The sequence below is a fragment of the Saccostrea echinata genome, unplaced genomic scaffold (assembly GCF_033153115.1).
Source record: "Saccostrea echinata isolate AGI-Se365-2 ecotype Australia unplaced genomic scaffold, CSIRO_AGI_Sech_v1 ptg000004l, whole genome shotgun sequence".
NCBI classification, from domain to species: Eukaryota; Metazoa; Mollusca; class Bivalvia; order Ostreida; family Ostreidae; genus Saccostrea; species Saccostrea echinata.
This window is the reverse complement of record NW_026889753.1, coordinates 11,318,816-11,336,181: the sequence shown is the minus strand read 5'-3', so window position 1 is coordinate 11,336,181 and position 17,366 is coordinate 11,318,816. Positions and strand designations below refer to the sequence as shown.

The 17,366-nt window shown below is 32.8% G+C and overlaps 1 protein-coding gene across 1 annotated transcript; it reads left to right on the top strand.

Moving 5' to 3' along the window:
- Positions 1–4,450: 4,450 nt before the first annotated feature.
- On the top strand, positions 4,451–17,307 carry LOC133179168 (uncharacterized). Its single transcript, XM_061313952.1, has 17 exons — positions 4,451–4,622; positions 5,402–5,464; positions 5,711–5,743; positions 6,033–6,214; positions 6,361–6,520; positions 6,755–6,851; positions 7,577–7,662; positions 8,097–8,261; positions 8,480–8,561; positions 8,886–9,040; positions 11,622–11,784; positions 11,967–12,047; positions 12,454–12,602; positions 14,409–14,517; positions 15,262–15,382; positions 16,249–16,381; positions 17,045–17,307. The coding sequence occupies exons 1-17, from the start codon at positions 4,498–4,500 to the stop codon at positions 17,169–17,171; spliced, it is 2,031 nt and encodes a 676-aa protein (XP_061169936.1). The 5' UTR covers positions 4,451–4,497; the 3' UTR covers positions 17,172–17,307.
- Positions 17,308–17,366: the final 59 nt, after the last annotated feature.

Below are 17,366 nucleotides of genomic sequence, written 5' to 3'. Positions count from 1 at the left end.
AATACTCAAAATTTTAATTACCTTCTGATTTCTTTTTTTTTTTTGTATGTTGTTTAACGTCCCTCTCGAGAAGTTTTCACTCATATGGAGACGCCACCACTTGCCGGTGGAGAGCTGCAAATTTTGTCCTATACTCGGCACTTACGGCCATTGAGCAGTGAAGAATCTTTTTCGTGCCAGCACCTACTGCGACACGGGACCTCGGTTTATACGGTCTCATCCGAAGGACCGGTCTCCACGTCCCACAGTGGGATTCGAACCCGCGACGTAAGAATAAACTCCTTACGCCGCGACTCTAGAGCGAACGCTCTAACCACTGCGCCACGCGGGCGACCCTTCTGATTTCTAAACCAGTTTCTAATCGTCTATAAAAACTTCGAACACTAAAAAAAATTGATATTGGCAAATTAAATTTTTTCCCAAAAGGATTATATAAGAAAAATTACCCTCTGGTATCTTGCACAAATGCCTGGTAAGGTACCTCAATTTTTTTTAGTAAACATGTTAATGTAGCAATACTTCAATGACAAAATCTTGGAAAAAATTATATATTATTGAGAAACGTATCGTCAGTACTCAACCCCCTTTCTTTTTTAATATCATGAAAATCTTTCAGAAAGGTCTGAAAACACATTTTTCATAGGACGTGTACTAGTATTTAAAAGAAATAGATTATAGCAATTTTCTGTTTACTGCCAATTTTATTTATAAAACCGGTTCTACCCTATAACTTTTGAATGGGTTGTCTTGAATTTAAATCACAATAACATTAGTAGGGGTGATATGGCAAAAGGTATCTGAACATTTTACATACAATATTAAATTTTGACTTGGGAGAGAAGAATTGTATTTTAAATCATGATTTCTATAGATGTAACATTATAAGGAATCCAAATTGTTCTTGAGGATATAAGGATAGTCATCATTATTTCTTTTGTGTATAGAAAATATCTTGAAGCTAGACGTTTAATGTTGAATGCATTACTTGTAATTAATAATGTAAAAATGTTAAATGTGCATAAACTGTTATGGGGAGATGAATCATTGAAAAAAAATCAATGAAAAATTTTTTTTTGGTATTGTTCAAAAATTTATTCAGGATACTGGTCGTTTTAATTAACACTTATTTGTATTTACTATCTCTCTTGAAACTATTTAATATGGTTATTGTCGTCATTATAATCATCACTTTATCAATTGATATTCCTGAGCAATAATAACTGTTTTTGTTCTTTTATGTTCATGTATATTATTGTAGAATTGTAAATCTTTGCAAATGTTGTATGGCTATTTAGATTTTATGTATGGGAGAGAACTATCTTAGTTTTTAGAACTTGTGTCCAATCCCTTTGACATACTGTCAATAAAATATGTTCAAAACATTTATGATTATATGTGAATAAAGCATCAATGTAAAATCATTCTTTTATAATAACTGGTATATGTACATATCAGATAATTATAGAATAATGTGTCATTAAGACGTGTCAGCCAAAACCAATATTATGCCGGACACAATTATGGGTTGTAGGCCTATTTGCAAACAAGAACATTATAATTAAGCTACCAGTATTTGCGAAATGCTAACTTTTAAAAAGAGATTGTTGGAAGCCCTGTAACATAAACTTTGTCAATACCCTGCAATTGATCGTACTCAGAACATGCTTTTGTTGAATCATTTGGGAGACATAAACACCATATGTATGTGGAATAATTATGATATAAATAGGGGAAATTGACCATGGGAAAGCTAAAACCAGCGATCGATCCCGATTGTCAGCGATTACATATACGTTGGTCATTAATTTCTATAGTCAGTAAAACATCAATATAAAAGATTATTCGTTTCTAGTTCATGAACAATGTGATTATCGTGTCGCATGTGAATGAAAATATAACTATTATCAATTGATTCAATTCATAAAACTTTGCCCATAGTGATATATATACATATAAAGTTAAAACCACTATTCTACATGTAAATGTATACAATTTTAATTCTGACGTTTTTTTCCATTAAAATCTGGGCTCTTCCACCCTCTGATGCTGCACCCTTGTAATGTGCCATTGTTCTTAACAGAATCCTCACTATTAAATATTCTTTCCCGATTCAGAAACTTGCATCTATTAGAAATTTTAGTATAACATATTGTAGGATATACATGTACCTTGCCATATATCTTTTTTCCCTTTCTCAATTCCGTTGATGGCATTTTCACAAAGGATATGTGTCTGATTACGTACTGTTAAAGGTCGGGCTCAATGTAGTGTGAATCGGGCTCAAAATTCAATACTGTTAAAGGTATGTACCAACATGGCGGCATTTTTGAGAAGTTCTCGTTTTGATCTTTAGCCTTTCATTAGTATTCATTTTGTAAGCATCTTAGTTTGTTCTTTTATGCCGTAAATTTAGCATTATGTAAAGTTATTTATATGGATAAACAGGTGAGTTCTTAATAAAATCGGCGACTCGAGTAAATAGCAATTCACTATTCATGTAGAGTGTTGAATTGTCAAAACGATCATACCACGGCCACTGGATATTATTTTCAATACTGAGTATGTGCATATATAAAATATACATGCACATACTCAATATTTACACTAATTTCCATTGTTTGTGGATCATCCGATGAAACAACAGATAAAGGCATAAAAAGAAAAGAAACGTATGTAAAAGACAAAAAAAAAAAAAAAAAAAAAAAAATCAAGTTAATCCTTTTTGTTAATGTTCAAAGCATCAATGTTTGTGTATATAGGGTTATAAATGTGTAACAGGAAAGGAGAAAATGTATGGCTGGACTTGGAATCAAACCTGGGACCTCTGCATCACTGGTCAGGTGCTCTCCCAACAGAGCTATCCAGGCCAATATCCACTGCCCAAATTATTACATTCCTCCCTCCTTCAATTATCTTCGCTCGCTTAAACACAATTCAAGTTCTTTTTGCCCTGGCAGGACTTTCACTGGCAATTCCAACGGTGGTCAGTGGCATCAAATCTGTAACAGGTAGGGAGAAAATGATTGGCTGGACCGGTAATTGAACCCAGGACCCCTGCATTACTAGTTAGGTGTTCTAACAACTGAGCTAATGAGCAATCCAGGCCAATATCCACAGCCCAAACCATTACAAATGTATCTAAACTAAAGAATTCTTTCCTAACATCTTAGAAATGGAGAAGGGAATCTTCGGATTGCATCCCATTACAGTTTAGTGCAGAGAACAGAGTGATTATCCAAGTCGGTAAACTATTTACCTGATTATGAGAAGAAATCATTTTAGATTATTATTCAAATCCAATCCAGAACTATTTACATTTTTTTTTTTTATAATCTCACATTTTAAGCACTAAGAAAAGACCAGTCACAGTACATAAAACATGAACCAGACAAGACGCACAAATGTATCAAAAATATGTGAAAAGAATTTTTTTAAAAATTGAAAAAAAAACTGCTTTTTTCCTGTCAAAAGCTATTTCATGGACTAATGAATATTTTATAATTGTCATGATTGTAGGGAAAATGTGTATTATTACCCTAAATGAGTAGTCCATGAACCAAAATTCGATGTTGCAAGTGCGAATTAAAAAAAAATATGCAATTGTATATTAGAACCGTTTGTTTGAATGAGACAATGTTCAGATGATTTAAATGGCTTCTGTATTAATGAAATGTAGTTGGTTAAGTCAAGAATACCATTGACTTGCTGAAAACATTTCTTCTGTTTTCTCTGACAACAAACATGCAAATCTGAAACATTGGATATATTCCTTATTAGGTCTGCACAATAATATCGATATTCCGGTATATTGTGATTTGTTAACAAGAAATGTCTTATTGCGATATGTTTTTCCAGTAATGGTATATCGGTAAAATGCTTAGGCTTGGAATTTCTAAAGTAAAATATGAAATTTAAGATGCCAGAAATGCTTTCAATCATGCCAAACAGTAAGGTTGCTGTTGTGTGGTTGTATTTCATTGCAAAACTGAAGTGAAATCAACAAGAACTTTTTTTGCTATAATGTATTTATAATACACATGTAAATTTTTCACACTGATAATAAATGGAGGTTAATAAAATAAGAAAAGAGTATTTTAACTCTTATTTAAAATATTGCAATACCTATCACAATACAGTTTAAAATATCACAATATATCGCAATACAAAATTCCCAGCCGATACGAAGCCCTATTCCTTATAGGATAGGGCAAATTTTTTTTTTTTATAAGTCAAAGTAATCCTTTGCATTCAAGGTTTGGAGGATAGCCACTTGGGTACCTGGCATGTCAAAGAAACATTTTTTGAAGTTCTTCATATTTGTTGATATATGGATCCATTGAATAAAGTATTTTTCTCTTAAAATCCAAATCTGATCAATTAAGAATGTTAAGCATTTTTGTGAATTTTGAAAATTAGCTGACTATTCATTTATCATTTTCAGTTTTTAAAATTATTTTCAATTTGCAGTTGGTCATTGAAATCTGAAAGGAATGCATCATGTCAGGCAAACAAGAGGAAGATATTGCCAAAAAACTTCATACATGGTCTGTTCAAGAGATGTTATTCAGTCCCCAAGGAGTCCATGCCAACACCCCCATTCCTACAGTGGAAAACTTCAAAGAGTAAGTTAGCATTATAGAGTATTATCCTTCAGAATAATACAGTAAATCTCATTGGTCTAGAGCTTGTCACATGCAGGGAGACAATTTGTGATGTCTCCCTTGCGTGCAAGTTGACACCTGTGTTGTCTCCCTTTCGATGAAAATAAAATGCCATAAGCGAGATAACTCTGATACATAATTAATGTTTATATATGCGGAATAGGTAAACAATAAATTCGACTGATGTTGATGTCAAAGTTGTCTGTTGACCATATTTTGAAAATTGGGGGTAGGAAACAAAAGAGGTTTTCCTGATACATGTATTTTACACTTTTTTTTTTTTTTAAAATAAGTTTATATTCTTCAGGATAATAAAACTATTATGACTGTTTAGAAAGGAGACATCATAAATTATCAAGTCTGAGTAGGGCTGTCATCTTTGAGAAAGCAACCCATCTCAGGCCTGTTCATTATTGATGTCTCCCTTCTAAACAGTTCATAATTGTATATTATATTAAATCTGTGATATCATGTGGTCCTCCTTGTATATAATGGTAACAGTACCTAGCAATAATAAGGCTGCATTCTGAAAGAGAATGGATTCGGCTGTTGATAATACATAACATGTATGGAGATTGTGTTAGAAAATATTGACAGCAGCCCTGAGTTGAAAATGTTGAAATTCAATAAATCTGTATATAATGTATAAAATTAAATAAAAGGTAGTGTTTTTAGTTGGAATACTATGAGTATAGAGATATTCAAATCAGTGATATAACATGATTCTGATTTCTATCTAGGATATGTAAAGGACCGCAAAAAGACATCTGGAAGTTTATTATAGAAAATGTCCACTCTGCACAGTAAGTTACAGTGTATCAGTTGTAAATAGAAAATGTCCACTCTGCACAGTAAGTTATCAGTTGTCTTAATGAATAACCATTACAAAATGCTCAAAGAAACAAAATACTTTATACTTCATAGAAAATTAACCACAGCAGATATATCATAATGATATTATAAATAATTATTTTATCCCTTGACATTTTGAAGGAAAATAAACAGTTTATAATACTGCACATAATATATCAATGATGTTTGTTTTACAGAACTGTTAGAAAAGTGAAAGGCAATATTGCATTGTATCCTCTTCTGTGTTTAAATCATTATTACCATACTGCATTTATTGGAAGTAGAAGTCTTTATTTAAAAATATTGTATGATTTTTGAAACATTGAAATTAGGAAAGACCTCTACTGTATTTATTTGAAATAGAAGTATTTTTTAACATACATGTACTGTATGATTTTCTGAAATATTGAAATTAGGAAAGACCTTTATATAACATGGTATTTCATGTCATGTAGCTTTGTATAAATGTAATAAAAGTGTTAAACACAGAACTGTTAGACATCCTTAATGAAGAAAAAGAAAGGGGGCTAAACCAAAACAATACAGAGTCAAGTACAAGTCAGAGGAAAAACTGGATGAGCCAAGACAAAGTCTTCTAGACAGAAGAGTTCAACTTACAGGGGAGATCACTGCAGCACTGAAAGACATTTCTCACCTGGAGAATGACCTCTGTAGAATGGAGCATGAAATTCTGGACACCGGTCAGTATTTGTTTGGAGTCACACATAAATGTAAATTTATTTTCTAATCAGATGTTGAACTTCTGGTCTCGTCCCTTAATGACTCAGTCAGTCTTATTGAATGAAAATGTATGGGAAAAATTGAATTGAATCCTTCATTTCAACAGATAAGGATTGCCAAATGAAAACAGACTGGATTTCAAACACTAGGAGGAAGTGTGCTCTACTGAAGACATACTCCTGCCAGTGTGATAGGATGGCAAGGGAATTTGAAGAATACACAAATCAAATGACAAAAAAGATGAACACTATTACTAAAAGAGCCAAGTATGTTAAATGAATAACATTTTCCTATTTTGGTCTTGATTGGGTTAAGTTTTTCTTGTTCAAAAGTACTTGAAAATAGAACTTTCAAGATGAAAGATGCAATTATCCTCCCTCATTGCTTCAGTTTACAATATACTTGATAAATGAGAGGTGGAGAAAGATAAAATTTAAAAAAATGCCTTAATTTTACAGCTGCATATGACATGTCAGATGAACTTAATCTTTATATGCTAGGAAAACCACAGAAAATGAGGAATACTACTCCCGTAAGAAGAGCTCTACAGATGAGGATCAGAGTGGGGTATCCTCAGGTTTGGAAAGTAAATGTAGCGTGAGTATGAGGGTCAATGGATTAAACAATAAGTTACATGTGAATTCCTTTTATTAAACAATCTTCAATAGCACTACTGTTTAGCTGACTGGGACAAATTGAAACCTTATGTTATTCCCTCCTCCTTAACACTGTAAGGTAAAGTTTTTGGAGCAAGTCAATTTCCCAGGTGACTATGAACCCTACTTAGACCATAGTGCATCTCGAGATGCACACAGCCAGAACTGCTTCAAGTGCTGAAGATGCAAACTGCCAGAATTGCTTTAAATGCTGCATCTGACCTATATTTTCTGCATGATTTGCCAAGTTGTTGGAGCAGGTCTATGCCCAAGTTACTATGAGAACTTAATGGACCAAACTTGCGGTGAAATGTCTCTTGAGATACATACATATATACATGTACTAACCACCTTGCTTGAGATGCTGTATTGATGGGCAATAAGTTGTTTAATGTTAGTAAATAACTTTTGTGGAGGTGAGTTTTGTAATCTTTGACTGTCGTTGTGAATGAAGAAAAGATGCACACATGTACAGAAAAAAATCTTGGTTCTCAATACTGTATTTAGGGCAGGGCAATGTAAGAATTTTTTGTCTTCATTTACTTTTACAAAGGCATTAAATATATTTTTAGCATTGTTCTGAAAAGGATTAATAATCTTGCAAAACGGAGCATTGATATGAATGTTTCTAATGATTTATTAACATATTCAAATTAATTTTCTTAGAGAGATGTAAGAAAGACATGTGAATATGTTGGGAAATTCCTTCTTGGTGCTTTGCAAGGAGAATTTGGAACAGATAAAAATGTTTTGTAAGTATCAACATATACATACGTGTATATGAATCATAATAACAACAACTAATGACTTAAAATCTCTGCCTTTTATACATGTATTGAGAAAGAAAATTATTTCACTAATTGTGCTCTAAACATGATATCAGCAGTAAAATTGTATATAACAATAACCAGTAAAAATGGAGAACTGGGCCCCGTTTTCAAAAGAACTTACGACTAAGATAAAAATGTTATTACGCAAATTACTTTCCTTTCACATTACCGGTACTTTGAAAATGGTTTTAATCTTTTTGAAAAGAATTTAGAAAGATATTTTTATGCAAACATTTTTTAACAGAAACATAAGTTTTTAAGATATTACAATTAACTAAACTTTTTGGGCTTATTCGTAAGTTCTTTTGTAAAATGGGCCCCTGATATCTTTGGTAATTATTTTTACATGTATTTAGTCATCAGAAGAAGCAATTACTGTGGAAATACATGGAGGAAACATTTTCTGACCACTCTGTGCAGCAGATTTATAATGCCTTGGTTACCAATACCCAGAATGCAGCATTCAACATGAGAGACCAGGCTTCAAAAGTAGACATTAGAAAAGATGCTGAAAAACTAAGGTAGATTATGATGGTTGGAAATAATCAATATTAAAAAAAAAACAGAATATTTTTCTGCCAAAGAACCTGTATATTTTGAAAAAAGTACATGTAAATTCAATGTACCAATGCAAAGATCAGAGTGAAGTTGGTTAAAAAGGAGGAATAAATACATGTATGTATGGTGGATTAAGAGTATCAACTGTGTGATTTAATATTACATAAATTTCATGTTGCAGATTTAAGTATGAAAATTCTGGGGAGTTGACAGACCTTTCTAAATCCCCCTCATTGCTACAAAGTGTTCATCAGCTGCTGGAGGTATGGTGTCACAAGCTTCAATAATCATATTGTAGCTGGGTTGTTCACATAGCTAAGTAAATAATTATAAACTTCTGATGAGTGAAAAGGATACAGATGCAAAAAAATTCTATTAAAATAGGAAAATATATACAGATTGTAAAAAGAAAAGCATGATTTACGGATGGAAATTGAGTGCTTTAGATTCGTCATGAAAATGAAGCCAAATTCAGAAAACTGAATAAAGTGAAACATATGGATGAAATGATATTGAAATAAAGTTTTATAGTAACAGTGACACCTCAATCTAAATTGTGTACATGAATGTTCTTTATTTCTTCACAGGAAAACCGAATGTCTCAAGTTAAAAGATTCATAGAAACAGAAAAATATTTAAATAGTGCATGGAGAAATAATCACCAGCTAGAGGAAATGAACACAAAAATAGACAGCCATCTCAAGAAAATGTTCCGAAATTCACGAGATCTTAATCTTGCAAGGTTTGTTTAAGTTAAGATGTCAGAGCATATACAGTAGGCAGTGTTTCAGTATTTTTAATCTAAAGGTATCAACATATATAAATATATTGCACTGACACTTGATTTAAATATTTAACATTTTTTGTGTAATACATGTATAATTGTTTTTTCAAATGATCATGAAGTTATGAAGTTTAAAAAAAAATCTTATGAGCAGCATTATGCAATGTAAATAATATAAACGTATTTGATGTAATGGTAATCATATTTTAGCTCCCTGAACATTGATTCTTGCCTGCTACTTAAGTATAAGCTGCCATATGATTTAAACAAATACATATAAAAGCTTTGATGCAAATGTGCTAATTTATGATTATATTAATCAGTTGATGAGGAAGATTGTGCTAATTTTTGAGTGAGCTGATTTACGTGTACAGTATTTATTTACAGTAGGTTCAATTTTTAGCTCTTCTGAGCCAAAGGCTCAAAGAACTAATGCTATGGCCATTTGTGCGGTGTGCGTAAACTTTTTAGAATATGGGCCATAACTCAGAAACCCCTTGGCCAATTATTGTCAAATTTGTCACAGGGTATCCTTGGCCCAAGGGCACCCGTTTATACTTAAACTAGGGTTGTAACCCTAAAACAAGGGGAGATAATTAGGAAAATAGAAACAAAAGTACGGGTTGCTAAAAAATCTTCTCAAGAACCACGGGGCAGATTATCACCAAACTTACACGAAAGGATGAGGATAAGTTGTAGATTAAAATTTGCACGAGGATTTACCCTGAGGCAAAGGGCGTGGTCTCAAGGTCACTTCAAAGTTGACCAAAAATTACATTTTATTAAAATATTGATATTTTGCTTACTATAAGGACTAGGATCATCAAATCTTGTCAGTTGAAGCATCTAAGGACCTCATATCATGTTGACTCAAAAGTAGGTCACAGTGACCTACTTTTTAAATTTTGCGGCCATTCTTTTTCAAAATGATTTAGAGGCATATTTTGAACAATTTAAGGCCTATGATCATCAAACTTTGTCAGTTGATGTATCTTGGGTCCTTGGAGAACGTCCACTAAAAAGTAGGTCACCTTGACCTACTTTTTGAATTTTATGGCTAATCTTTTTCAAAACAATTAAGGTCAGTAATTTGAATACTGAGAGGTTTAGAATCATTGAATCTTGTAAGATGATGCATCTTGGGGCCATAAAACATATTTATTGAAAGTAGGTCACAGTGACCTACTTTTTGAACTTTGCAGGCATTCGATTTCAAAGCGTTTTAGAGGCATAATTTGGACATTTTAAGGCCTATGATTATAAAACTTTGTAAGTTGATGCATCTTGGATCTTTAAAAAAACATCAACTGAAAAGTAGGTCACCATGACCTACTTTTCAATTTATATGACTATAATTAAGTATTTCAGTTACTAATTGGTTTAGAATCATCAAACTTTGTCAGTTGATGCATCTTGGGTCTTTGAAGAAGGTCAACTGATAAGTAGGTCACCATGACCTACTTTTGAAAATTTATGGCTTTAATTAAATATTTCGGGTACTAATTGGCTTAGAGTCATCAAACTTTGTCAGTTGATGCATCTTGGGTCCTTGGAGTACAACAACTGAAAAGTAGGTCACCATGACCTACTTTTGAAAATGTATGGCTGTATTTAATATTTTCTGGTACTATTTGGCCTAGAATCATCAAAATTTGTCAGTTGATGCATCTTGGGTAATGGGAGTATGTTGACTGAAAAGAAGGTCACCGTGACCTTTTTTTCAATTTATATGACGAGAATCAAATATTTCAGGTACTAATTGGCTTAGAATCATCAAACTTTGTCAGTTGATGCATCTTGGGTCTTCGGAGAACGTCGACTGAAAAGTAGGTCACCCTGACCTACTTTTGAAATTTTATGGCTATATTTGATATTTTTGGGTTCTATTTGGCTTAGAATCATCAAAAATTTGTCAGTATATATATCTTGCGTCCTTGGAGTAGGTTGACTGAAAAGTAGGTCACCGTGACCTCCTTTTCAATTTATATGACTATTATTAAATATTTCAGGTACTTATTGGCTTAGAATCCTCAAACTTTGTCAGTTGATGCATCTTGGGTCCGCAGAGTTAGTCAACTGAAAAGGAGGTCACTGTGACCTTTTTTTTTTTAAAATTTTATGGCTTTATTTAAATATATCAGGTACTTATCTGTCAGTTGACGCATCTTGGGTCCTCAAAGTATGTCATCTGAAAAGTAGGTCACTGTGACCTACTTTTTAAATTTTATGGTTATGATTTCAAAAATATTTTAGGTACTTATTGGCTTAGAATCATCTTGGGTTCTCAGACTGTTTCATCTAATATGTAGTTCATGATGACCTACCTTTGGAATTTCAAGGCTTTATCTAAATATACAGGATACTTACAGGCTTCAAATAGAAGTGATAGGTTGTACAGTTTATCGGAAGAGCGATTCAAGGCCCTTGGGCCTCTTGTTAAAATATATGAATAAAAATGATACTATGTGAGCAAAGTTGCTTATAATTAAAGAGTCTTTTTTTTTCATGATTAAAGTTATCTTTAATTCTATGTTGACAGAAGTCTGGTAGATTTAGAGGTGGATCTAGCTGCAAACAGAGCGAAACTTCAATGTTTATCACAAGAGGCAACTCTTTTACGTGAAAATATTGCAGATGCATTGCGGGAAAAGGAAATTTTGTTTGTGAAATATCACAAAATACAAGATTTTAAAGAAATAGCGGTAAGAAAACTGATATAGATAATGGATTTCATTTCACAAATATTGTGCAGTTTTTGTCCACCCAGAGTCATAGCTGCTTGAGTGCTTGGTTTAATGTGCAATTCTACATCCAGACTAGACAGTCAAAGCAGATTCATTGATATGTAGTTGCAGTAATACTGGAATTAAGCTTTTTGTTACAGAACAAGAAGCAAGAATTGATCCAAGTCATTGTTAGACAAAACATGCATGCAAAATCTCGCCTAGAATCTCAAAGAGAAGAGGTAGGATATTCTAGTCCAAAAACTTGCAAACTTTTTGTCAAATAATGAAGTAAATAAAATTCAGAGGATATGATTAAGGTCACCTGAGCCAAAGGCTTATGTGAGGTTTCTGATCAAAGTTTATGTACTGTAAATAATTTTAAAAACCTTAGCTTTAAAGTTTGGGCATCAAACAGGGTTTTTTTTCATTCCTTCTTTGATCAGAATGATTGTGATGTAGCCCTTAGGCCTTCTGTAACTGTGATTTCATCAAATAACTTTTCTTAAAATTGGTTTTACATGATAACATTGTTAGCAATTGGCCACATTCTGTAAGCACAGGTTTTAGTATTGTTAAATTCTTTTTCAGAAACTGTTTAAGATTTACAAAAATGAGCATTTATCAATATAAAATGACTTCATTAAGATACTGAAGTACATAGAAAAGTCATCAGAAAGTCACCATATGGAGACAAAGCTTCTAAGAGATGATCTTCATGGATTTGTCAACAAAGAGGTGGAAACGTTTGCTACCCTGGACATTCCTCAGCTGCTGTTCTGTGATTCTTCAGACAGGTCAGTCAGAACAAGGACCCTGATTGGTTATCTTTATTTCCTTCCAGACCTCCATTGATTTTAAATTTTAATGAATCAAGCACTGTTTTAGATGTCAGTAATCTTGTAGATCTTTATAAATACTGTATATGTAGTGTATAGAATTGATGATGAAATGGAAATTAAGTTATTAATCATGCTTTTCAAAAAATTTATATTATTTTTCTCGCAAGGTAATGTAAAACTTGCAGTCAGTAGTCATGTAAGCTGGTATAATGTACAAGTACCTGTAGCTCTTTATTTTAAATTACTGTTGCCCTTTTCACAAAAAATCTTAAGTTTTTGCATAAGATTTTAACTTAAGAATCTCTTATGACAAATCTTAAGTGCGTTTCACGAACGCATTCGTAGCAGATTGAACTTAAGATTTTACTTACGACAGACTTCATCCCTAGCAACGACTTCAATATGCTATATAATCCTTAAATAAGTGGGTAAAAATAAAATTAAAACTTAGTTTTCAACATTTGTCAGCATAACAAACATTATTGACAACAAACATCGAATGCAATCGTTTGTGAAGCAGGGAAGTTAAAATCTGACGTCACAATCACAAGTCTGACGTAAAAGTAGGTCATATGAAAATCTTAAGTGAAACTTACATCGTAAATATTTTGTAGTGTATTTCATTTAATTTTTCAACAATGATTGTGAAAAAAATATAAAATATTATTGGAAGTTGCTTTTAAAAGTTCAATTAAAGGTGTATTTTGATTTTTGCGGTTTTATTTTTACAATAAAATCGGTTTTAAAATACTTAAGAGAGGGTTGGGGCTCTCGTAAAGTTACGACAGATTTAGCACTTACGACTTTCTTAATAATTTTTGTGAAAATGATTTTTATCATAAGTTTTAACTTAAGATAAAAATATGTCGTAAGATTTTTTGTGAAAAGATCCACTGAATTTTAATGAAGCTGAGTCTAATTTGAGTGTCTTTGTGCAGCTTTTTAATTTCATCCAGTCGTATGTGCGATGTAACACCTTTCCTGAGTATTGTGATTTTAATACAAAATTAACATTATCTGTAACATGTATGGGTCTGAAAATATGCTTTTACGACAATAAGAAGAAAAAAAAATGCTGAAATGGCTCCAACAACATCACTGTTTTCCGTTTCTGAAAGCAATGCATGATGCTGAAGAATGACACATGACTTGTTTGTGTATTCAAGACGTCCATGGACATTTTACTAAAAAATTTTGACAGAACATCAAAAGAAACATTCTAACAATCTAAACATTGTTATTTTTTACCAAAATAATTCATCTGCACCGATAATTCATCTGCACTGATATATATATATACTGCAATATGGCAATTTAGAGGTATTGGGCATAGAAAAAATAAACTTTGTAATAATTCCTAGACCAACCTAGAAGGTCAATTTTTTTTTTTGAAATTTCTTAATTTGGTGACATTTTACAATAACTTTCATGTACTTGACTGAAAAAGAAATCTCTTGGGTAGAAATACAAAAAATACGGAAAAAATTTGGTAATTTGGCGTTTTTCCTACAAATTCCCATAGGGTCCAATAGTAATACATGTATCTGACAGCTTTTGAGATGGCCCCCTAAGAAATCGGGATGGTAAACATTCAATTATTTAATCTTAAAACAATAAATATAATAGTTAAAATTAATTCAAGAAAGTTTATAAAAATATCTAGAGTAGAAATAATTAGACTCTGCCTCGTTAAAAAATTATTTAAACATTTTGCTTCTTTTATTGACTGAATACTGAATTTTTGATAATTGATCTTTACAGGGCATTAAAAATAGCAGTCAGTGATATGTCTATATACCAGACCAGTCCACTAACAGCCAGGGAATCTATTCATCACATTCTCCAGCATCTGGGATTTAGGCCTTATCAGGTTATTTTGTCAGTTAACATGAATTGCCTTTTTATGTGCATGAGATCACACCTCAGAAGACATTATTTTTGTTCTGTATGTGGCTCTGTTTCTTTGTTGACAAATTTAATCTCACTCATGACTCCAACAGTAAAAACACTGCATATCTAGCCTGATGCTAGCTTATGACCAGAGGATATGTTATGACCTTAAAGCAACAATTTTCAAACAAGGTCAAGGTTTGGATTTGAAGTGTGCAATACATGTTTAGTTTGTAACTTTGTTATATAGAAGAAATATTATAAGGTAACACTTGGCACAAAGTAGTCTTTGCTTGGGGGATTTGATAGGGCTGACCTAAAGTCATTTGAACAAGGTCATGGTCACAGGAATTGGATTTGTGAAATTTGTGTCAGGTCCATGACTCTGTGATAAAAAAAAATTTGAACCTAAAATTTGACAATGCTGCGTATGACCATAAAGTGTGACCAAACTGGACAAATTTGTCCCATTACCCTTGAGCCCCACTTATGGGCATTAGTGTTGCTCAAACACATCTTGTAGTTTCTATTTTATTCTTGTGCAAAATTCCTGTAAGAAAAGCTAAGGAACTAGAATCTCCTTCTCTATGGTAAATTTAGTAATCACTTATGATTAAATAGTACTCAATCTGAGTGATAAGGTTTACTTCTGAGTCTTCCAAAGCTGTTATCTGTTGTAATAATGAACTTTCTTACACTGATAATTCTCACTTTAACTGTACAGGCCCCTGAACTGTTGATATTGAGGTGCATTGAACTTAAAAGAAAGATTAATCAACTAGAACTGCAGTCCTCACCACTGAATGTGAAAGGACAGGATGGAGACAAAGTAAAGCAGATAGCAGGTACAGAGTCTATTTCAATCTTACAGATTTAGTGCTGATAGTAATGTAATATATAGTGGTAATGAGCCAATCTGATAAAAATCCTAGGATCTGCTTACATAGATCACTACACAAGGGATCTACATTTGTAACAACATTCATTTGAGTTTATCTCAATCCATTTGAGTTTATCTGAAATTAACATTATATGTACAGATCAACTTCGGTATATCTCGAACACTGATATCTCAAATACCATGGATATGTCAAAGCGAATCGGAAGTCCCAACCTCTTATTCTTCAAGTATTTAAACCCTTGATATCTCGAATACTGCAGTGGCAGCTGTTGGTTGACCAAATGCATTCAAAGAGTCACACCAATTATATAAAAAACAATGCACTTATTGGCTAAATGAATTGGATAAAGTCAATTGGGATGTTGTTAGATCCTCTGTGTTGTGTTCTGGAGTGGATCAAAGGATCTAATTTTTAATCAACTGGGTATATTTTAGTTTTATTCTTATTGCTTGATCATGCTGATTTCACCACATAACAACTCAAGAACATCATATATATTGTAAAATCTTTATTTTCTATGCAAAAAATTACTTAATTGTACATGAGAGTGAAAGATTTTTGTTAAAATGATACTCTGAATAGATGCAGCTGTCATGTTGACTTTGCTCCTTTGGCTATTGTAAATTAGTAACCTGTCCTAAATTTGAATTTGTTCATGTTTTATTTTTTCGTTAAAATACAGATAAATTAGTATTTTATAAATGTTAGTAGTTTCTAATTTATCTACATGTGTATGTGTAGTGTGGACCATAACTTACTAATATACAGCTTTGAGTCAAAATGGAAACCCCCAATATAATACGTTTCAGAACTGTGTGAGAGAGTGAAGGAACAGGACAAAGCATTGCTGGAGAGGAGTCTTCCCATACTGCAACAGAGGCTTCACAGGACGGGGGCAGCCCTAACAGACTGTAACTCAGTGTCAGAAAGACTGCAAGAATGGTAGGCTGATTTCTGACATATACAGGAATATGTATGTGTAGAAACAATTTGGGATCATAATACTGTATACAGGGATATTTTTGCCCCATGTTATTTTCACCCTTTCACACTTGCAAACAGTTTTTTTTAACTCGCCTACAGTTCTGTTTGAGAAATTATACTGTGTTCTTTGAATTCACCCCATTTTAAATTCGCCCACCTGTGAGTAGGGCAAAAGGGGCAAAAATAAAACTGGGCCAAAAATTTTCCTGTATACAGTATACATTTATTGACTGGGTTCAAGGCAACTTGCATTTTGGTGGACCCTAGAACCAAACTGTTTGCCTGAGGCTGTTGGGCCGAAGCCAAACAGGTTCGAGGGGTCACCAAAATGCATTTTGACTGAGAACTCAGTCATAGCTTTTGTTATACCCTTTATTTTCTGACATACATGTATACTGTGCAGACTTCCATGGGGCAATCTTTAAGAAAATGTTTGTTTGCCCTCTCCCAACAAACTGGCAACTTAAAACTTAGTAACACTCATTAAATTCATTTAACAAATTAGGTGTATGACAGAATGTTGCCTTTTTTTGCTTTATTTGATGATTATTTGATAATTTATAATACTGATGACGGCCGAACTCCAGAAATTCATTTAACAAATCTCCTAATTTAAATTAGGTGGGAACAGCCAGCTCAATACACAGTGCCTTGGGTAAAGGTGGACCAGAATACACTCCAACAGTGGCAAAATAGGTGGACTGTTCTCTCTACCAAGTACAGACAACTGCTGCTGCAAAAAGCTTAATCAGCTGTGAATTATCTGCAATAGAACTTCCAGATTTCTCGTTGGTGACTAACTTTTGAATGCTAGACATCTCTTCATACAGGAAAAGTTTTCATGTCATTTGTTGCTTTTCAGAAAATAAAGAAACAAAAACTGATTTCACTCAGATTTCTTAACAGAATATATTTTTTTTTTATGATGCTTTATTGTCGGGGA

Excerpts from the sequence above, each read along its gene's own strand:
- LOC133179168 (XM_061313952.1), top strand. The coding sequence starts at position 4,498 with ATGTCAGGCAAACAAGAGGAAGATATTGCCAAAAAACTTCATACATGG. Across the intron at positions 5,465-5,710 it reads GAAAATGTCCACTCTGCACA|AACTGTTAGAAAAGTGAAAG; the intron begins GTAAGTTACAGT and ends TTTGTTTTACAG. Across the intron at positions 8,262-8,479 it reads AAAGATGCTGAAAAACTAAG|ATTTAAGTATGAAAATTCTG; the intron begins GTAGATTATGAT and ends TTCATGTTGCAG.